The following is a 23074-nucleotide window of genomic DNA, read 5'->3' as shown; positions in this document are numbered from 1 at the left end:
GCCTACTAGAGCGGAGGCTCAGGCCCTTGAGGGGAGAGAAAACGGAAATGTTTAAATTCTCTTCCACGCATCCGCTGGATGGTTTTCCTGCGCGGCCCTTGACGGTGCTGCACTTACCACGCTCGCCACCCGCTGGTCCGCCCTGCCAAGAAATGATTTCTTGTCAGGTTTTTTTTTTTGTGTTCGCAATCTCGGCACCCGGTCGACTGCTGCTACGGGGAATCTGTTTCCCCGTGAAGTGTGAAGCGTTCGGTTCGCGTTCGAGAAACTTCATGACCCGCCGAGTCTACACACCGGGCCAAGCCGGCAGCTCCACTTTCAGCCGCTTCCGTGCGACACGCACACCACCACCGCTCGGGTAGGCTGCTCCGGTAGGATGGGGCATCAGCTTCGGAGAATTGGAAAGGAAGATCCGGCATGGTGTTGGGGTGGGGCGCGAACCCGGTAAGCTGATAGTTGTCAGCTCCTGGCCCGTGGGTTGTCTCCGCTGGCCTGATGGGAGGACAAAAAGTATCGCACTCCGCACACCGTCAAGGGGGGTGGTGCTGCTGGTGGTGCTGCAGGAAATGTGACGGAAAATTCCAACGAACGCGTCCAGCCTCACCGTCGGGCACACCGCGTGCCAATACCGAGCAGTACACCTGTGGGAAAATAGGGGGGCGGAAAACAGCAGTGAAAGAAATGACTCGTGGATGGTTCATCCTGCGCCCAGGCGGAACCACTTTGCTATTTGCGAGCTTGTTGCCGAGTGTGGGGGTAGGACAAGGGAAGGGAATGCCACCCGTGCTGTTTCTTCGAAATATAAATTCGCTGGAAGGTGTAACAATGGTACTGTAAAAACTTTTAACTGACCTGCCATTCAACCAGTTCGCTTTGAAGCATTATCAGCACGAGATTGTTAAATTGTGCCTGAAAGTATGCGATCGGTACGACCGCACATGTTTGATGGAGATTGCTAAATAGCTGAATACGTGTTAATTATAATTGTTGAAAGGAAAATTGCAACAACAACAAATCAGATAAAGAAATGGGGCAGTTTTTGGAAAATGATGGAAAAAGTAGCTTTACAATAGTTTAATACAAATAGCATTTAATAACATTTAATATAGGAAAGAGGGTAAAAGTAAAGCTCAGCCCTCTACGTTACATTGGAGAAGCGTTAGATTCCTTCAAAGATTCCCAAGCAACATTTTCAGTGTCGATTTGTCGATCCACGCGACCGACCAGTGTACTAAACAAACTAAAAAATATAAACTAAACTACAAAAAATATGTTAAACTGCGATGAAAATGTAAGCTATTTGTTTTAAGATTAAATGATATCAACGAGATAAAATTCTTAATTTACATGTAAAATGCAGGTTTATTATTATTCATGGTTTCATTTTGATTTATGAAAAATGTGCATCGACATTTCTTAAAAACACTTAAAGCTTTAAATTGGAGTAACATTTCTAATAAGTAGGAAAGATAAAATATTTAAAATATACGTAAATAAATTAAATATACAAGATATAATTATCACATATTCAATTTACTTTTCTGACCTTTTTGAATCATAACTACATAAGGTGCGAGGGCACCAATAGATGAGCAAATAAAAAAAATAGGATTATTTTAATGAAATCAATTTTTATGTTCAAAATTGTTAAAATAGTAATTTTTAAAGTCGTTATTACTTTGAATGTTAAAGAATAATCATTAAATAATAATAGTATAACGTTTTTTGATACTTATGAATTATGAATTAATCTAATCTTGATTAACGATTTTTAAGCTTCTACTTTTTTATTCATAATTGTTGCTTTTCTCATTATAGTATAAAAATATTCAATATTAAGACATGATAATCCATCCATTTGCTCATCCACGACTTTTGAAGAGGCGTTCAAAAAATGCTGCTTGGGTTTGAGATAAACAGGCGTTACGCGTAACGCTAGCGTAACGTAGAGGGCTGAGCCTTCATTTTACAGTCGTTGCCACCTAATTTTGGCTCTAAGGCATCAATTTTTGACAGTGCGCATCAATTTTTGCCTCTAAGGCATCAATTTTTGACAGTGCGCATCAATTTTTGACTCTAACGCACCTATTTTTGTCTGTAAGTCATCAATTTTTGACTCTTGTAGGAATCATGACAATTTTACAAGGTATTTAAACAGAATTTAAACAATTATCATTCCATATCTCATTAAAAATACAAAAACTGTGTAAATTGATTGTTTCTTGAGAAAAAATAATGAAATTTTAGAATTTCTAAAGCTTTTGTTTACAGTTGAAAATACGTGCCAATTTGTTTCACTCCATTGAAACTGCCAAAATTGGCAAAACAATTGTTTTATTTTAAATTGTATCAATAAAATTATTCACTATTTAACTTAATTTCAATCATTTCAGAACACACAGTTTCAGAAATTACATAAAATTTTGTAAATAAAGCCATTGACTCACAGTCAAAAATTGATGCCTTCGAGGCAAAAATTGATGCGCTCTGTCAAAAATTGATGCCTTCGAGGCAAAAATCGTGAAACGCTGTCAAAAATTGGTGCCTTCGAGACCAAAATAAGTGAGTTAGAGTCAAAATTTAGCGGCAACGACTGTATCGGAAAGAGAACTGGAATTTGTAATGTAACGAGCATACATTTAGGCGCACAGTTGTTCGAGAGAAAGCTCATAGCTGAATCTAAGGCGTGGTTGACCTAGTAAAGTGAATGTATAAAAACTAAGAAAAAACTATACACTCAAAGACTTTTTTTTCAGATATCAACCATGTCCACTTTATTCCATCACTGTTTTGTTACAACGTCACATGGTGTACGCATTGGTGGCACCGGCCACGCGTTCCACATTGTCCCAATGTGCTGCTGTGTCTGTCTGTTTGTGTGTGAGTATGAATTCTGTTTCTGTTTCTGGGAAGATGCCAATTATTATGGCTCTCATACAGCACAACATTGTTTGTAAGTTATTTCTTCTATGTACAAGCTTCGACCTACACCAACCGTTCGCCCGTTCGGCCACCGATCGAACGAACCCTATCGCATCAGTACTTTCGTGTGTACAAAAAAACAATAACAAAAAACAACTAAAATGGGAGGTTTTCTCCCATCACATGTTGGCAGGAACATTTCTACACAGAAATTTCCTGTATCTGCACTCGCTTTTTGCTGCTGGAGCTGGCGGGCCCATCGGTTGGTTGCTGCGATTGATGCAGATGATGCAGATGCTGATGCTGATGGTGCAGCTGGTGCAGTGAGGGAGGCCGTAATATCCCTGTCGCAGCACTGCCACTGCCACCCGGTACGTGCAGCTCGGACCCATCGCGATGTGTGTACTCCTTGGCCGTCGCCAACGATCGCGTGCTGCCACCGATGGCTGGGGTGGAGCGAAAGTCTTCGCGTAGATCGCGCCTCCGTGTCATGGTCGCCGTGCTGGCCATCGTTGGTCGGGGTGCCGGGTGCTGGCCCGTGCCAACGAGCAGATGCGACACTTCGGCCAGATCGTACTGGGTGGACTGGTTGCACAGCTCCTTGGGCAGGCTGACGACGGAGTAGCTGCGGGTGTCGCGCGTATGGACCGGTGGCGGTGCCTGATCCGTGCCGAGCGAGGAGGCCGATCCGGAGGAGGATTGATCGTCCGATGGGTTCGGCGACACGATGGACACTTTCTTCGGCGAAACCGTACGATTGCTGCTGCAGGACGATTGATGGTGATGGTAGAGATGTTGCTGCTGCTGCTGCTGCTGCTGAAGTTCGCACTTGTGCGAGTGCTTAATGGCGGAGGTGCTGCTGCGCCGCATGGAAGTAGCGTGACCGTGCCCGTGATAGTGCGGTGTCAGCGATAGTTCGATTGTCTGTATGCTGTTCGGGCCACTGCCACCGCCGGGTGCTGCCTTCGCGCTAGTGGCAGTGGTGCTGGAAGCGCTCGAAGCCACCCGTAACGGGGCACCCTTCGTGTGGGACGCCGGTCCATCGTCCTCCTGGTGAGGTGGCGGTGCAACACTGAAGGACGTTTCCTCCTTCACCTCGCCGGAAGCGGCGGCGGCAGCGGCCGCTGCTGCCGCGACCGCGCCCGACGACGACTCGACCACGTTCAGGCGCGATTCCAGCTCGAGCAGGTTGATCTTCATGCGGGAGTTGCTTTCGCGCTTTTCCCGCTGATAGTAGATAGCGACAAAGATCAGCACGTTGAGGAAGAGCAGAAAGCACCCAACGCCGATCGTGATGGCCAGCGCGGTCGAGTAGCTGCGATGGTAGCTGTTCGTCAGCCGGTTGATCAGGCTGCGGTTGGAGTCACCGTGCTGGGTGGGAAGCGCTGAGTTGTGCAGCGGCCAGGAAGCGGAAGCCGTCTGGATGAAGGTGATGTTGGGGGGACACTCTGGAAAACGGGGGAGAAGCGTGTTCGTGTGCGTTAAGGATAACTAAAAGAAGGTAATATGATGCGCGAAATTGGACATTTGAATAGCTGTAGGGCACAATTTGCATGCGTGTATGCAATCTGCGTTACAAAACGCCTACAGTTATGCAATCCATTAAGCGTAGGTGTAGTTTTTAACACAGTCAAGAGCTGTAATGCATAATTAGCCTGCATGTATGCAATTTTCGTTACAAAACGCCTACAATTATGCAATGCATTAAGCGTAGATGTGGTTTTTAACACAGTTTGCAATGACATACCCGTTGAAATGGATTGCAGTATGGTGGAGGCAATCGTTTCCGTTTTGTGCATTTTGGAGGTGGTCGATGTTACAAAGCCAATGTGCAACAGCGGCGGCTCTATGATTTGCTCCCGCACAAGACCTATGCACACAGAACAGAGAGTAAGAGCGGAAAAAAGGATTTAATTAAGCTCCATTGTCCAACGGATCGCAATGCAATGGACCATACCGTCGTAGAACATGGGATTTTCCTCGCTAAAGTGATGATGTCGCATCGACAGTTCGGGTATGTTGAAGGAAGAGTGCAGCTGTGGAATCAAGCTTAGCCAGAGGGAAAGTTTGTGCCCTCGGTAGTGACTCTTCGGTACAACCTGGCTCCCTGTAAAAGTAAAAATGTGCAACAACAACATGTACAAAATGTAAATAAAGCAAACTGTGTAACAATATTTTCCCAATACTCTCTTCCAGGTATCCTCCCGAGTACATCATGGCCAACCCACAGCTGTCACAGTGCTGTAAATGTAAATATTACCCAGCGCTTCCCGCTTACCTATTTCCATGAAAACCTGATTGGTGGTGTCATAGTGTCCCCAGAACGGTAGGTTGTACTTGATAGTCGTAAACCCGCTGTACACGTAGTCGCTGTCCACGCTGTAGTAGCTCGGCTCCGTCTCACTACGACCACCCGACTCGCCCCCGTCCCGTCTATCACCGTTCTCCTCCTCCTCCTCCTCCTCGTCGTCCTCATCATCGCCGCCCCGACCACCGTTGCCGTTCGAGCCGCCCAGCGTCCCAGCCTCCTCGCTCGAACCGTACGCGGCCCCTTCGCTCGAGCCGTACCGCTGCAGATCGTTCGAAAATCTCGTTCGCTTCCGGCGCGAATGCTTCGGCTGGCGGGCGCTCTGTTGCTCCTTGCGGTAGTACTGCTGGAGCTGCTGCTGCATCAACGCCTGCTCGGGCGTTAGCAACGGTTGGGCCGGCATGCCCGGAAGTGGGTTTCGCGGTTGGGGCGGTGGATCCTGCTGGCGAAAGGATGACACCAGCTGGCGCATGAGCGTCTCGTTGTGTGGTTTCTTTGCCGGATTCCAGCTACGCTTATTGTTACTGTTCACGAACACATCCATCCGTGGTGTGCGAAGCCCGTTCGGGTTTCTGGAAGGGAGGTGGACGTGGAGGAAAGATAACATAAAACGGTAAAACGGTGATGAGTGGTGCGCAACGCAGCCGAGCAGCGCTTGAAAACTTGACTATGAGCGTTAAATGAGACAACGGCCACCGGGTGGCTCGCCATTGGTTTTCGGTGCTATTCCCATTGCGCCACGGATGACGGATACGTACCCTGTTTTTACAAAATTACACAAATAGCGCATCACGGTACTGCTGACCTGCATGTCCAGCCGGGTGAGGGTGAGTGGAAACATCGGTGATGGTGAGAATCCTAATGCAAAAGGCACATCCTCGCCTCGAACGGACCCAGTTCGCTGAGGAGCCATGAGAGAGAAAGCAGAGCGACAAAGGAAATAGAACGCACTTTACTAACTTGAGAAAATTAATTTTATGAGCTTGGCAGACGGTACGCTACGACCACTACGACTTGGAACAACTTAAAATGACTTGATTGTCCGGCAAAATGTGTCACCAGCATTCAACAGCAGCGATGTGATTACAGATGCAATGGTAACAAGGTTCGGTTGGATCAAACCGGAAGCAAGTACATGAAAGAATTTCTAGAACCACTACCGGGCCAGTATGACATTTTAATGAAAGCGGTCCGGAATTCTGTCTGCAGTAAGTGGGTTATGCAGAGTGCAATAGGAGAAAACATCTCTCGCTCGGGGTTTGAACGTTGCCTCTTGGCCTCACAAGAAATTATTTATGGCAGGATTAATTCCATACTATTTGACCCTTTGATGTCAATCGGAAAGTCCTAAAGTCCTAAATTAGACTCGAGATCAACAACATTCGTGTACTATCAACTGCTACTGGTAAATGCACTTTGCTGATGTATGAAGTCTGGAAAGGGTTGCTCATGACAAATAAACTCTTTTTCCCTCATTTCGGCAATGCAACAGGGGTTTTCATTTTGTAGCATAGCCTATTTGCAATAAAAAGCTACACATATTGCATATCTTTAGGCGACACTGAGCATTCCAACCAAAGCGCAACATACAAACTAACCGTAAAGTATGCAATTTGCACGACAAAACTATTCCGCTTGGTGCAGTTCAAACCACGTGCCACGCTCAATGAAGTCTTATCTGTATAGTACCTGTTGCACGGCTTCTGTAGTATTAAAACATTTAACGCTAATACGCTTTACCTGGGGAAACTTCCACTCGTGCGACTGGTGCTTAAAGTGGAGAAAGTACGACCGTCCACCCTGGAGACTGTGCAGGTGGCTTAGCTGCACGAGCGGTGCCGCCGTCAGCCCGTCGCTCAGCAGCTCCAACACTGCGTCCCGGTATCCGTAGGCGCTTCTGGGCGACCGTTCCCAGTTGGTGTATTCGTTCTGCAAAGTAAAGTGAGGCAAGAAAAATAAATAAAAAATACCGAAAATACATTAGCACTGTCAAATCCTCATGGGGGGTTTTTTTTTTTTGGTGAGGATAATTGAAAAATCAATCAACCCTCAGCTAAACACCAACCACCAGCAACGGGGGAAGGGCAAGAATAAAACGCAAAACTCGTGTTCGTTACCACAGTTTCAGACGGAGAGAAGGGGAAGAAATGTTAACCTCCGCCCGCGCTGTGGCAAATCTGTCCTTTTCTTATTCGCTAGATAAAAGTTATTTCTTCCGAAGGCGTTTGGCGGCACGGCGGGAAATCGAAAATGAAGGACAAAATAAATGTCCCTGACAGTTGGCTCGGTTCGGGCATTTATTTTCTGCCATTCGCTCTTTGGCGCGATCCTTTCATCGCGCGCCCGGCGTGTTGGGAAACGGGATCGAACATTCTGCAGCGAGGAATTCGATTTCGGGGGCCGCCCTGCCGCGACTTTCAGCACCCTTTTTATGAGATAATTACCAATTTATGGATTTGAGCCGTTCCCTGTGCTTCACTTGCCTGCACACGGTTTGGGCGAAGCGTTAATAAGATTTTTTGTGATTAATTTAGCAACACTAGCCGGTTTGCCGCTTAGCAGCGCCGGTGCCACTTACCCCCTAGTCATTAATTTGCTTTGGCTAATCAATTTAAAGGTATATTGTAAGACTCCCCAAAATGCTGCTGGTAGTCAAAGGTTTAAGAGCACTTTTCGATAGCTTCGAAGTTTTCGAAGGAAAGGCAGGCATAGGAAAACCTCAAATAGGCTTGAGAGGGATTTAGTTCCGAGCTTAAGCATTTTTGTTTTTTCAAGAGCAACTTTCAAGTGAATCCAGATGGCAAATAAAACGTGTAGTTGCGTATACTGTAACCACTGAGCTTAAGAGCTTTGCTTTCATTCTAATTAAAGTTGCATGAAAGACAAGCAAGACGGCGAGAAGAGTGGCCGGTTTCACTTGTTCCCACGTTAGCAGTGCCTTTGCAGGGTTTCTCTGGTTGGGGTTTTTGCGATATCTAAACGAAACATGGGATATTTTGTATCTTTTTTATCATATGTAGTCACATTTTCACAGTCCAATTCAATTTTCTGTGGCATGTTTTGTACGGTACTTAATTTAAAAACATTCGTCTTTTTTAAATAATTAATCAATTTTCAAAAATAGTCATGTTGCATAACTTTCGGCGCTTAGCTTTTCTATCTAGATGTACATGCTATGTATTATTATATGATGAAATATTTAATTTTATTTAGTTAAATAATCTATATTCTTAAGCAATACGACCAAAGCCGTTCTTTCTGAATAAAAAAATAAACTATATTCTCACAGCCTATACCATATACCAAAAAATATGCGCAACATAAAAAGAAAGGGTAAAGAACTCGATAAACATTTGACCAAAATTCAACACTCAGGATTGCGCTACTAACCCTGCACACTACCGCCTCTGCCGGTTCTCTAGAAACTTCAAAAAGGAAACCATCTTCGATGGAACTTCAATATGGTATAAAATGTTTGAAGCTCCGGTGTTTGTACCGTTTGCCTCTAAATAATTAAATTGCTTTTTATTGATTAAAACGTGCGACCACCAGCAGCGGTCGGAAAATCGGAGAGCGCGCGCGTTATCGTACCGTAAGCAACTCCCCCCTTTTCCTCGGCACATTTTTTAACCCCCCCCCCTCCCTCTCTATCTCTCCTGTTGGCTTCATTTTGGCTCAAACCACCGTCAAGTTTGAGTTTCATTATTCACCTCCAACCAGACAACTTCCGACAGCCTCTGGCCTTCCGGAGTTGTTATTTTGCTGGGGGGTTTTTTTTCTCTCCCGCCTGTTTGAAGTATCAACTTAGCGCGGGCCAGCGACGAAACGGCTGCGAACCGCGCGTTCGGGTTGAGGAATTAAACCGAATTTGCTTAAAGATAGTTTACGCTCTCACTTTGACTGCGGTTTCGCGTGTGCTGAAAGCAAACCCCGACCCGAACCGGGAGCTAACCACAGCCACGGGCGAAACACTACCGCCGCCCGCTACTGTACCGGTGCCGAGTCCGCCACTACCTTACCTTCAGTGCCGAGTAGATCTCGTTCAGATGATACCGGTAGGTGTTGCGTACGAAGGTGCGCAGGATGCGGTCGCGCTTGGTTTCGTTGAAACCGAACTCGAGATCTGCCGCCGTCAGCTCGAGGTAGGACTCGTACGTCGTCAGCCCGAACAGGACGTCCTGCTTGTGGAAGTTGCTGAACTCGATGCCGCTGGTACTGCGTGGAGGAATGTGGGAAATGGGAACGAAATCAGCAGAATAGCGTTGAGTGTAAAACTTTACGCAAAGGTAAAGTTCCTCGCGGTGCAAAGGTCAGTCAGGGAGGAGGGACGTGTGATCGTGCGGAGAATGATGATATGGTGATGGGGGTGGTGGTAGCAGGTCGTGCCTCCAAACATCGTCGTCATCATCACCACCACCACCACCAACATCATCACTATCATCATCATCATTATTGTTATTATCATCATCATCAGCATCTTACCTGGCGATGGCGGAGTCGGTCGGTATTTTAAGATTATTAATAACGGCCGCTTTGGCCGGTGTTATGACGGTTCCGTCGACAAACGGTGCAAATCCTGGCAAAAATCTGTTTTGCCGCCGGGAGCGGCCGGTAAATGAAAGGTAGGAAATTAAAAATCACAGCACAGGATAATCATTATCGGTGGATGGGAGAGTTTGTTGATATTTGCTCGCGTCCGAATGTACCGTGACCCCGGGCCGGGAGAGTTCCCGAGTAAATGATATTTATTTGAGGAATTAATAAATTTTCTATTTAATACAATACGAACAGTAGATAAAAAAATTGGTGATTTTTAAGTTGATTTGCACTTTTGTTTCAGCACAGTAATGGAATAAATGGTGCGTTTGGTACGCACCATTGCCGAAACCGACAACGCCCCAATTTGTGTTTACACTTAGTGCACTTTAATGGATGAGTTCGTACCGTTCTGGGACCGGTATAACACATGTAGGAAAGTTTTAAGTGGCAGCAAGGCAGCAGAAACAAAACTGTACACTCCAACGACAACCTCGGTGTCGGTCGAAAGTGAGTCGGTTATGGGTACGAAAAGTTAGAGTGTAAAGTTCGCTCTACCGTTTCGACATTCATGCGTACAGGAAATGCTTGTTAAGGCCAATTTTTTTAAAACAAAAGTTAAACTACATGTACGAATTATTGTTTTACGCTTTAGTACAATTTTGTACAGCTGTAGGCCCACTTTAATATACTACTTATAGTAGCGAAAATAAGCTACATACATAAGCCTTGTGTCATCATTACGAATATCAACCGCTGCGCACACGCTTGGCACAGATTTGTGAAACAGTTTTAATCACGTTTGAAGTATATATTGCATTCAATTAACAAACCTCGTGCCCACCGACATGCGAATGAGAGTGAGTAGCAATCAAATTAAAACATTCAACAAATTCGCTCGATGTACATTGTAATCGGTGTAGGGTGAAAGGATTCCACCAAAACCCCTTTGCTGGAAATAATTGAAACGTAGGCAGCTGCAGACGCATAATACATACTAATGATAGGTACGGGAAGGTAATCGGTACGAGCAAGCCGAACGAGTGAATTAACTTTTCATACGGCAAATATTGAGCGTTCTGGGAAGCGGTTAGCAAACATTCGGGCGACTCGCTGCAGCTAAAGAGCCAACGAGGTCATACTATTTTCAATAGGCGTATGTTAACTATGTTATTAAAATTATAAGATAATTTTAACAAGCGCACGAGGTAGATGAATTACATAGTTCCGTGAAGATGCGAGGTGATTATTTTGTACGCTAATTTCAGTGACAGCACCGCATTGCAATTAAGGTGCATTAAAACCAATAAAAAAAAATTGAAACCGCTCTTAAGAGCATAATTACTTTTAATTGCTTCTCTTGCATTTTTAAATATTTTATTATTTCATCGCTGGTTGACAGTAACATTCATTATAAATATGTCAATTTGCATACGATTATGTTAATAACCTGTCCGATAGCTACTGATATTACTATAATATTACTATTAGAATTTTCATTTTATATTCGTTAATTATGTTTTAGTGCATTGGACATTTTGTACCAGTTTAACAATGCAAATAATATAGAGTAATATTTTCTTACAAAAAACAATTTTTTTTGTGCGAAGCAATTTTTGAATCAAATGGTAATTTATTAGAAAAAACTAAAAACATTTAACAAATCGTGTTTTGCCTAGTAATTCTTGGGCAATACATAATACGAATTAGTATTCGTTATGCGCCTAAATGTATGCAATTAACTAAAAATACCTCAATCGGCAATCTACTATCCCTGAAACAGCATTATTACCCGCACTTCAAGCAATTCATCGATTAAACTCTTTATCGTGTTTGTATACAGTCCATTAATTCCAATTTGGAGTTTCGGGGCTTTCCAAAACATAGTAATAATCAAACAACATTACTGTAATCGTAAAACACTTTTAAAATCCCATAAAGTAACAATTAGCCCATTGGCTCATAACTTTTGGTTTGGCTACAAACACTCATACACACACAAAAGGCCAAATCGTACGCAAACACTACGCCGAGAAAGGTCCAAGCGACCGAGAAACGTGGTGACCGTGGTAAAACCCCTCATTAAAAGCATAAACACTCCGAGGACAGCATGAAACATTTATGATGTAAAATTAATGGACGACCAGGTCGGTTGCCCGGGTGAGCCTTTTTCCTTTTCCCTCTACCACCGCGGAAAGGCGGATCAGGAAACCCCCTTCAGTGGGAGCTGGCAATAAAAGTGACTTTCACATCGGAAAAAAACCAACACGGAACGGGCGAGCAAGGCGGTACAATGAAGCGGGAGCGGAGCTGGACATAAGAATTAGAAAAAAAAAACAAAGTAAACTTACCTAGGACTACTCAACGATATATTCATAAGCTCCGCAAGTGATTTGGTCCGCAAACAGGGGGCCAAATCTTCGTTCACTACGTCGCCCGTGCATGAGGTCTGTTGGGCAACTTTGCGCTTCACGGACAGCGGATCCCGCTGGATGGCCCACGGTGAAAGGGCGGACCCGCTCAGCAGCACCACGCGGTGAATCAGATCTGAGAGAGAAAGAGAAAGCCAGCAGCTTGAAGGAACCGTTCGGGAGAAAACACTGGGAGGAACAACAGTGATAAAAAAACCAACTTACCTCCTGCCACCGGCGAGACGGCGAGGATGTTGGCGAGAGCCGCACCGGTCCCGTGCCCCATCAGCGTAATCTTTGCCGGGTCGCCCCCGAAGGCGACCAGATTTTCGCGCAACCAGTGCAGCCCGGCCACGAGATCCATCAGTCCGAAGTTGCCCTGAGCACTTCCCTTAGCACCAGTTTTCAAAAAACCTAGCACAACGAACCAAACGACGGACAATATTGGTTGAAAGTCGGAAAGGAAAAACGCTGCTCCCTTGACAGACTGGGGCGCTTAGCCTACGCAATCGTGCTCCACCGTGCTCACCATCTCTGCTCTGGTTTGGCTAGTCGCTCGGGTAACGGTGTCGCTTTAGCGCTTTATTTGAGTTCTCTTCCATTTCCAATTGCACCGTCCATTTGATGCGAAGAATATTGTTTCCCAACGACCGGACCAAAGCGTACTACCGCTTTCGGTCGGGAAAACTGAAGCGCAAACTATGAACAATGGAGGGAAAAAGAGCAAAAAAAAGCAGCGAAAAAGCAACGAAACTCCCCCACAAGATAATGATCTTGCTAATTTGCAAGATTTCATTCCACGAAATGGACGTTGCGTCCGTTGCGTTTAGTGTCTTCGTTTTCTTGCGAATGGCAAGCGACGCTTCTGCTTCGAGTTTGAACTCGATGCAATCATAGCAAGTAAATAAAAACCCCCGGCTGAAAGGATACCGCTTTCGGATTGTTTACTTGTCCGTTCGCTTCGCGTACAACTTTTCATCGCGGAAATAGTCGCTTAAAGTTTGGATTGTCAGTCAGCGGCAAGTTGCCGTGTTTGTGCGTTGTATGCTTTTTAATTTTCTGTGGTTTTCTTAATTGGAGGAAAGTTAGTTCGTTCGAAAGTCAGTTCCAGCTTTTAATTGACTCTGTGCCGTGAGACAGGATCGGGAACGGTGGTAAAAATGACACCGCTCATGATGCTTTGTAATGGAAAAAATGACGGTAACGATTTGCATAATGAATTTTTACTTGTTTTACTGTGACACTAATACAATCCTATTTTGTATTTTGTTATTTTGTATAACTTTACAAATAATGAGTTGAATCTGAACATCGTTTATCTTCAATATAGCGTAACTAATCGCTCATAATTTGTAGTAAATATGTTTGTTTAATTTCGTTTTAAGGTGCTACGTTAAACAGCAGTTAGTTGTATTTAAAAAGATTTTCAAAGTGCCAAAATGTAATTTGCCTACAATTGAACGCGGCGTGCATTAAGAGCGTCTTGTCGAACGCCTAGAAGTATGCAATAAGTGAACTTATTTTGTGGTATAAGCAATCTTTCGCCCTTGCCTGACACGCGAAAGTGGAGCGCATGTACAGTTTATTATTTTCTAATAATATTTGTATCATTTTCAATCAGAAGTTCATTTTTTTGCTATAAAACTAATTACAAAAGCATACTTAGTAACTCTCACGCATACCTTCAGGCGCTAAACAAGATCACCAATGATGTATTCTGCACTATTGACCATGGTTGTTACATAGATCAATCAATGAAATCAAGTACTATTTTCCTTGTCGTATCGAGTCGTATTGAGTCGTCACACGAGACTGTGTCCATCTATCCAGCCCGGTCAGTGTTTTATTTGTCTTTCTGTTTGGTGTGCGCGTTCTCGTCAAAAGTTAAGCATTGCCCTTGCAATCATCTCTCCACTTAAGCTAAACGCTACACGACCCTATACAACCAAAGTTTTTCCGACCATGAAGTTCATTCACTCACTCCCTCGGCTCGTTCCGACGAAAGCCACAATGTGAATGATTCGCTTTCTTTTTGCTGCCATACACCACGTGCTTTGGCTGCACATCGTGAAACATTGTATTCAGGGAAATAGTATCTGCAAACGACACACACATTTTGGGCATCCTCAAAACCCCGCCAGCGGTAAACAGATGTGCCCCGCCCTGTGCTCCTCATTATTGCTCAAGTCGTGCAAACAAACTTCATAAAAATGTCAACAGTTTCTGTGCAACAATACCAACAATGACACAGGACACGGGAGCATGAAGTTTTTTCGAAACAAAAAAGAAAGAACAACACATAAACACAACACACCTGCTGTCTGGAAGTTTGTGAGCTTTATTGGAAAGTTTTCCTTTTGTTGTTGCGAAAAGAAAACATCAAATGAGGGTATTTATCTAGTGGAGCGCTTCCGATGAGCACGGCGATTACGATGGGAATGTGGCAAAGATAGAGTGGGCGAATGAAAAGGAGAGCAAAGGGAGGGATGGGGACGGGATTAAGAAAAGGAGAGGCGGGGCGTCGTACTTACCTAAAACTCCTAGCCTAAAATTTATTGTAACTACGATAACATTCCCGTTCATTGCAAGCGTTGAACCATCGTAATGGTTGCCAGAGTTCCACTCGTAGGACTCGCCATGGATATATACAATTGATGGTTTGAGGTGATCTGGCCGATGTGCTGTATCTTCTGAGTGCCGCGTGTTGCAGTTTAATGGACAGAGAGTACATCGACCGTAGTTAAAGTTAGGACAAAGCAAGGGTACCATTTGATGGGACATGCCCGCTACACTCGCACACGAACGTTGTTGGTTCCTGCGGACGGCTTCACTCCCACAATGCTTGCAGTCGTGCTTGTAACCGTTCTACACTGCAATGCACTACGGAATTGAGGCCGGTCCGAGGATGCACTTCTTGGCACATGGCATCAACGTGGGTCGGTGAGTCACTGTGGCGCTTACCTGCGTGTGGCACGTACAGATTAAGATACAGACAGTCCTCCGACTGGTTGACCAGCGTCGGTACCAGCCGCCGGAGCTGCTTCAGTCGATCGATCGGCAGATCGCCCAGCACGCCCGCATCGGTACCGTCCAGCTTGGGCAGCTTCTGCGGGCAGACGGGCGCAAACCGATCGACCAACCGTGGCGCCTTCCACGTAGACGGCGTTACTGGTGGCATGTACCTGGGACGGTGGCGCAAACACAAAAAAAAAAATCAACACGATTAGCAAAACCTAATCGGAGCACCATCCCAGACAACGCCCATACCTACCTAAGACTGCCGATTGGAGGTGACGCGTACGGTACACCCAGGAAGCCCTCGACGACCACCGGCACCGTCCGGAAGACGATGCCGCGCAGTGGTCCATACTTCGTCTTGACCAAGCTGTTGCTATAGGTGATGTTGTTGAGCGAGGTGGCAGGCCCGGGGCCAGTGCCGGCCACGCCCGTCGGCACCATTCTGCCCGCCCCGGTAAGCCATAGCGTGAGTAGCAGGAAGACTACAGCCAGTTGCCGATCGTGTTGCCGTCCGTCCGCGCGTCTCCCGAGTGCCTTCATTGGCGGCGCGATCGTTATTGGACCGTAGTCGGAAGCGGATGCGGCACTAGCATGCTTCGGTGGCGGGCCCGTTGCTCCCCGCACTATCCCAACCGGCGACGCGGGCGACGGCGCCGACGACCATTGCCGTGGTCCGCGGGCTGGGCGATGGCCGGGTTCGGCTTGCTGCTGTCCCGCTCACCACCATTCAGCCATACCAGGACGGATCGATCGGCACCCTGGAGATGGAAGAAAACCGGAAGTGGCAAAACGTTACTCTCTACATGGCTTGTAGATCGACAGTCACAGTCACAGCACTAGATCAATCACTGGTGTCCATCCGCGGAAAAGCGGGTGAACCACAGATCCCGGATCTGCTCGCACGGAGCACCTACGCAGAACTACGCCGGCACGGTCCCGGAGCTGCCCGTTTTATAGACGGACCAGCGCCCAGGTCTGGTGCAGCACCAGGGTGTAAATGTCAAAGACCGCAAAGTGATGACACACTGCCATCTGCGAGAACCATTCGGGAGGGAACAGTAATTAATGTTTTCTGTATAAAAATGCACTGCGGAAGGAAGAAAATACACCACACAACATGTTTGCGCACCGTTGCAGGCTTTTGATATTCCATCATTAAAAAGATGCATTCTGCCACTGGGATTAAATGTTTACTCTCGACTACTTTTCATTCCACTCGTCGCACAATAAACTACCCGTTTTTTTTATCAATTGCGGTCCGGAAGTCAGCAAACTTTCACTCCTTGAGATGGGGACGGCACAAAAGACGTCCCACCCATAGCGGCACCCGCGCATGAATAGGATAATGGTTGATGGTTTACCGATGCGTATCCTGCGCCCTGTGATGGGTTACGGACTAAAAAGGATCCGGCATTCAATATCTACACGCCAGCATCAGAGCCAGAACAACTTCCACCACCTCCGGTTTGCAAAGAAAAGAAACGGGGGGGGGGGGGAGGTGGGGGAGTGGAGCCGGTGGCTGGCCCTTCCTGCTCGGAGCGTTCACTGTCGGTGGCGCTTCGCATGATGCTTCTTGGGCATGATGATGATGCTTTGCATATTTCATAACCTCATTTCATCTATCCAAACAGTCATCACAAACGGGCCGGTGGCGGCTTGGCGTTGCATCCATTTTGCGAACCACGTTATCGATAAGGTTGAAAATCGTAATAAAAAAAACAGCGAAACAATAAACGAGAACTAAATGATAACGTCCCGAAACGACCCAAAGCGGTCCCGAGCATCACACATTACATACTCCATTAGCATCCTGTGATGGTACGAAAAACGAGGGCCGCCGCTCGCAACAAGTCCAAGCAAACGCGCGTACCGCCGGTTCCGTAACGGTTGATTAACAATTTGGACCGCTTTCCGGGTGCCACGGTGCGGCTCGGTGCGGCGCGTAGCTGACGCGGTGAGAAAATCACCTTCGTTTTTTGTTAGTGCTTCTGCACTGCAGGTCTATTAAACGGTAGGGGTTAGGATAGGTTTTTTCTTGCTATTCACTCTCGGCGTGCGCTAGTGTGAGGCGTACTGATATTTCTTGTACCACCTTCCAGCGCAAACCCGGAACGGGAAATGGGAACGCAGGGCATGCTCCGGAAACCGTTTGGCAACCGATTTCCCAAATTGACAGTGATGCTGCACGGTGCGGGATGCTTAACGGGCTGCCGGGTACTTGTGTACTTAAGCGGCGACACGTCTCCCGTCCTCTTTGTCCCTCTCTCTCTCTCTCTCTCTCTCTCTCTCTCGGGTTGCTGGGGGTTATGTATGCACAATGCAGCACACACACGTTGCGACCCCCACTAAACTAGGCCACGGCAGGGGGTCTTGCCGGGGGGGGGGGCGTGGTACGATGGGCTAAGCTTCTATATCCGCCAGCAAATATGCATACATGATCCAGATGGTAGCGCTCGTGGAGTGGATTCGCAGTGCTTTGCGCTGCGTCCCGGCACGACACAAGGGCTGACAACGGTTTTCCAGTGCCAGTTCTGCATGAGTCAGAGTTCGATTGTGTCTGAGTGTGTGTCTGTGCGTGTGTGTGTTTGTGTGTGCTTTTGTATGTTCTACAACGAGAGAGAAGAATGGTCGAACGAAAAAAAAAATGTCGGGAGACCCCGGCTGTCATCCGCATTTGACTTTTTGGCTCCAGTCCGGATCAGTACGTATATTGAGGATGAGTGCAGTGGAAATGGTTGGAAACACAAAAACTCGCCTCAACCAAAACCCTTGTTTTTTGTTTTGTTTTGGAGGACGTTTGCTGACCCCATATCTTTGCCCCTCATCCCGCCTTCCCCCCACTCAAGTACTCAAGTTTGCGCTTTGTTTAAACATTAATTATCAATCAGTCCATCCGTCCGCGGAAGGGCGCAGGGCGGGCGGGCGAGCGAAGAAGTACAGCCCAGTTTGTTGTTTCTGTTTTAATTGGTTGTGTGGAATGTTGGTGCTTTGTTTTAATTTTTCTCCCCTCGCTGTGGTGAAACGGGCTCCCGGCGGGTGGGTCTTTCCGGATCGTTGAAAGATATTCGCCCGTTCGTTTCGCTGGTCCGGGAAGCAGCATAAGCACCCGCGGACGGGCGGGGAAGCGCAGCGCAGTGCTGTGACCGGCGTCTCGGTCTCGTAACGCTCTGTCCGGACTAGGGCTGGTGTAGAATAATTAGGTTAAACTCTTCCCGCACTGTGTGACACAGTGTACATGCGCAGCGAGACCAACTTCTAACCAGCTTTTCGGGGGAAGCAATTTTGGCCATCCGCCCGAGAAACTACGCTCGTCCCGCGATGGGCAAAGTATGTGCACTGTACGCTGGCAAGTGAAACTTTCACACTGTCCTGACTTCCCCCCACCCCCCACACACACACACTGGAATGCAATCCGTGGAGGGTTTGGGCAGGCACCGGAGCGCCTGCCGGCCTGCCAGCATCCCTGTGCCCGGTGGAAGCATTCCAACGAGGGTAAAAACAGCAACAACACACACCAAAAAAAAACCCTTCGAAAAGTCGTAAACTGGTGTCCCCGTTGCTGTCGCACGCGCGGCAGTAAAATTAACCGCCCGAAAGTATGCACGCACTTGTCTCATTCGACGACTTTTGGTGTGCGGTGGCTGGGCCGAACTTTTCCTCTCTCCTCTTTTTTTTTTTTTGTTCTGGGTTTTGTGACCGTTTCCTTAACTTCTCGCTATGGTTGGGTGTGATAGAGTGAGCTTCCGCTTTGTTCACTGGCTGGCCTTGAATGGAATTAATTTTACGAAAGTTTTTCTCACCGCCAGCGTGTGAACGCCGGCTAAACCTTCCCGCCCGGGGCCGGCAGTTGCTTCCGGTGTCAGTTTTATGAGTGTACTATGTCGGACGCTTTGAACGAAACGACACAGCAAACAAAAAAAAAAGAACAAATAAAGCCCGCTTTTGAAGTAAGCGACGGAATGATGGCAAACTGTTAAGCTCAAGGATTTTTGTTTTTTTGTTTTTTTTTTCTTTTTTTGGGAAGAGGAAGTACGCTGACTCATTTACAATAAGGTCGCAGTGAAAGTTTTGTTTCACTTTGCGTAAGTCGCATGAAAGGATTTGAAGTTGATATCAACAGCTTCGGGTGAAGTCATTTCTTAATTAGGAAGAGTTTTTGAAGCAATGAGCAACGGTAGCACAGTGACCAAAAAGGTTAAAATACAGCTGTAACAAGATGTACTACGCCGATGCAGAGCCTAAATGTATGCAATCCGCAAGTACAAATCGCTCATTTCCACACAATCATCAGTATTAAACTGGTTTCATCATTAATTTATGGTTTCATCAGCAGTTCGTTTGCCAGCACACTTTAGCAAAGCTCGAGGCGATAGTAGTAGTTTCCCGATCTGCACATACAGCAGATAAAACTGTGCCACTTTGTTCTAGAAACCCTCCCACCCCTTCCTCACTACATGGAATGTGATTAAAGTTAATCGGTGCCTTAAAAATACCCCCTGACCCATCCCCCTCTTCACACAAGTGGGCGATGCTCCTTGAAACTCATTACACCGAATTTGCTGGAACGCGTGCAGGCAAAATAATAGACGAAAAAGGGATTGACATAATTTTAATAGCCGTGCCTTTATCTCGGTGCCTCCGATGACCGGAGCGTTTTAAATATTTATCGCACTGGCTCCTACGTGCCCCGTTTTGCTGCCTCGTGCAGCACTTTATCGGAGTGCGGTCCCCCACCCCGGTGCCGGGCCGGCTATGGAGGCAGTGCCACAAACACAGGCAACCGTAAAAACAGGGCAAATTATTATCCCATTTCCTGATCCCTACCAGAAAAACCCTTGCTGCCTCTGCCCCCGCTCTTCCGCCCAGTCGACATCTTGCGTTTTAACGACCCGGCCCCGGAAAATCACGGGCCAATAAAACGATCTCCTCCCGGGAGAATATTAACCAGCCGAGGCAGGAAAGATTTATCATCGAGTCAAACACGCCATTGTGACACTGCGGAATTAAACACATGCTTAACCCGGGCGGCAGCTTCAAAGCACCCTCGGCAAAAGGCCACCGGTGCAAGAAAAAGTCTTGGGAGGGAAAAAAACATCGAAGAAAGGACCAACAAACAAGAAAAAAAAGTACACGAAGGGATAACAAAAAACAAAAAACTTTGCTGGTAGCATATCCTTACATCAGTCACAAGCCGCCTTTACTGATGCTGCTGTTGTTGCTGCTGTTGCTGCCGCTTCAACTTCCCCATTAATCTTCCAGGCAGCTGTCGCTGCTACTTCCGGCCCTAGGTGGAGCGTGACAGAAGGGGGGAGCCGGGCAGAAGTATCGCGGCAATTTCGGGAAAACGAATTCTTAACCCACATAAGCCGCTCCCGGTTTCGTCCAAACACCCTGCCTACCGCTCCGTACCCAGTGTTCGCGCCTCGTTAATGCGATGTGAAGCAGTGATCGATAATCAATTCGAAGAAGCGAAATCATTCGTTTCCATTTGACCCGGTTAGCCCCTGCCACCCATGCACCTGCCATCGCTCCGCACCTTAGCCCGCGCTCGAGCTTTGTTTGAATTCCTGCAGGAAATACAAGCACAAAGCTTTTCGAACAGAAGAAATTAAAAACCATCCCACCAGGCCTGTGCCTTCGCCCTGTGGCTGGAGCGACTGGCTAAGGCGCACGCTTTCGACTTTTTAAAAGATAAGCTGCCCTGGCAGCACCGTTGTCCTTTTCCAACATCCGCTCCGCACACCAGCAGCCCTCTGATCCTGCTACCCATCCACTTACACGTTTCCACATCCCGAGGGAAGATTGAGCCGTGGAATCGAAAGACAAGGAAATAAATGCGTCCCGCTCTGCCATGGCACTGTCGAATGCAAGCGCCCCGGCGATGGATAAATCAATTGCTCGGCAAGCGAAATACGGAACGATGAATTTGCATATTTCTTCATCTAGCCCCCGAAAGCCCCAAAACCCAAGCCCTCCTCTAAATCATTCCCAGTGCCTCGGGACACTGACACACACACGCACGCACACGTTGCGCGCTACTCCAGAAGCGCAAGCAAGCTGCCCCGTTTTTTTGGGGCATGCAAAAGTGGGGCGAAGGGTCAGGGTGACTTTCTGCACACATGCAAATTGGAAGCACACACTGGAAGCACCATATTTATGGGCAGAAGCACTCCCGGTTACTAGTAAGTCAAGCCACTTAAAGACGCTTAACTTATGCATTATACCGGGCGGAATGCGGTAGGTTTGGAATTGAATTAAAAGTTTTAATTTAATATACCGCAAATCAACACCACCACCACCAACGGCAGTGGAGGATTTCTAGCTTTTGCGGAAGCTCTTACTTTGCCCCGGGCGTAACACTATAAATCACTAGCGACTGGGGGGTGGACTCAACGCGTTAGCCTGCAGGGTCAGCCAAGGTGGGCCATTTGTTGATGAACATGTGTAGGATTGTAGGAAATTTATTCGACTTTCCGGGTTTTGGAGGGGACGAATAGCAAGTTGAAAGGTCGCGCGGGCGAATAAAGACAAAACCGTACATTAGCATGAGAATGTATTTGCTAAAGTAAAACATTGCCTGTAGACTGTAAAGGAAGTATGGCTAAGTAAAGGGAGATTATAAATTGCATACTTTCAGGTGCGTTCTGGATTTGTTAAAATTACGCCTAAATATAGGCAGCTTATTAGACAAACTAGTCTTTGAGAGAGTTTTTTGAATGTTGATAAACTTGTTCTTCGATTCAAAATGATTTTTCAATAGAAAAAGAATAGCAAGCAAATTCGTTCACTTCACATCGAATTATCACTTATCACCGGTTAAATACTAATGGCAGCTGCCATTCTGTCAAGTTTATAAATGCAATTTTAAATTCGAATGCAATTCAAATTTCAACATACCCATTCAGACATGTAAATTGAAGAGCCTAACGTGCAGAGCACACTTTGCATAATATAAACCTTTTACTTTTAAGTCTCGCGTACGTCACGATGGAGTGAATGACGGAGAAATCAATCTCACTTTGCCATTTTTTGTGCTTTCCGCTCAGCCTTTCCCAAAAATCGGTAAACTCCGGTTACATTTCGTTGACTTTCTTTCCAATTAATCCTTTAATACACTAGCAAAACCCTTTCCTTTAGTGGGAATTTCGAGCTATGCTGCTATCCTGCAACAAGAGGATTAACTTTCAACGAACAACCCACACGCCTGTTTGTAGGCAAATCGTTATCACTTTGCAGGAGCTTTGCTCCTGCTTTCGGGCGCTTACTTTAGTGCCAGCAAAATGTGGCCCATTTTTCACACCTCCGCTGTCCGTTCCCGAGCGACAGCTAAAGGGTGTGGCAGGGCGTTTTATTTTTCAAAAATTTTCCATTTTTTCGCATGCCACTGTACAACATTTCCCGCAGGACTAATCGCCACCACCCAAACCTGCCCCGGACCGGTGTCATAAATATTTAAAACAGCGTTCACCGTTTTTTTCCCCGCCTTTCTGCGATCGACGCTTTGTTTTTGTCCGTAGTTGCCAAATAGAGTGGAGAGTGTCGAAATTCCGTCCAGCCAGGCTGTTGCTTGTCTTATTGTTTCACTTTCCCACCGAGCCCATTTCCAATATATTCCTGGGGTTTTTCGGAGAGTTTTTTTTCCCCCCAATTTTCGCCTCGCTTTCCCCCGTAAAAACCGCAAACCATTTCTGTCCCAGAAATGGTTGCTAAAATTGAAAAGTTACCAAACAAACAAACAAACAAACAAAAAAACGATCAACGATTTCCCCGAACAGTAAGCAGGACAGAACGCATACCGACACAGAACGGCACACGGCTTGGGAAAAACCGTCTGGAAAGGCCTCGCCAAAATATAATCATAATCAAATCATCGTCCTGC

The 23074-nt window shown here is 46.5% G+C and overlaps 1 protein-coding gene across 2 annotated transcripts; it reads right to left on the bottom strand.

Annotated features, from left to right (window-relative positions):
• Nucleotides 1–2750: 2750 nt before the first annotated feature.
• LOC120951303 (neuroligin-3) lies at nucleotides 2751–16121 on the bottom strand. Of its 2 annotated transcripts, none has more exons than XM_049605203.1 (13): nucleotides 15449–16121; nucleotides 15139–15359; nucleotides 14709–14864; nucleotides 12403–12591; nucleotides 12118–12313; nucleotides 9713–9817; nucleotides 9250–9445; nucleotides 6971–7159; nucleotides 5989–6131; nucleotides 5201–5802; nucleotides 4880–5029; nucleotides 4670–4792; nucleotides 2751–4370 (listed from the first exon to the last, which is right to left on the bottom strand). In XM_049605203.1, exons 1-13 carry the CDS (start codon nucleotides 15733–15735, stop codon nucleotides 3124–3126), a joined length of 3804 nt encoding a protein of 1267 aa, XP_049461160.1. In that variant the 5' UTR covers nucleotides 15736–16121; the 3' UTR covers nucleotides 2751–3123. The 2 variants fall into 2 exon arrangements, with proteins under 2 accessions (XP_049461160.1, XP_049461159.1); XM_049605202.1 differs by having other exon boundaries at nucleotides 14709–14867; nucleotides 15449–16120.
• Nucleotides 16122–23074: the final 6953 nt, after the last annotated feature.

The sequence above is a fragment of the Anopheles coluzzii genome, chromosome 2 (genome assembly GCF_943734685.1).
Source record: "Anopheles coluzzii chromosome 2, AcolN3, whole genome shotgun sequence".
NCBI classification, from domain to species: Eukaryota; Metazoa; Arthropoda; class Insecta; order Diptera; family Culicidae; genus Anopheles; species Anopheles coluzzii.
Note: the sequence above shows the minus strand (reverse complement) of the source record. Positions and strands in the feature narration are given on the sequence as shown.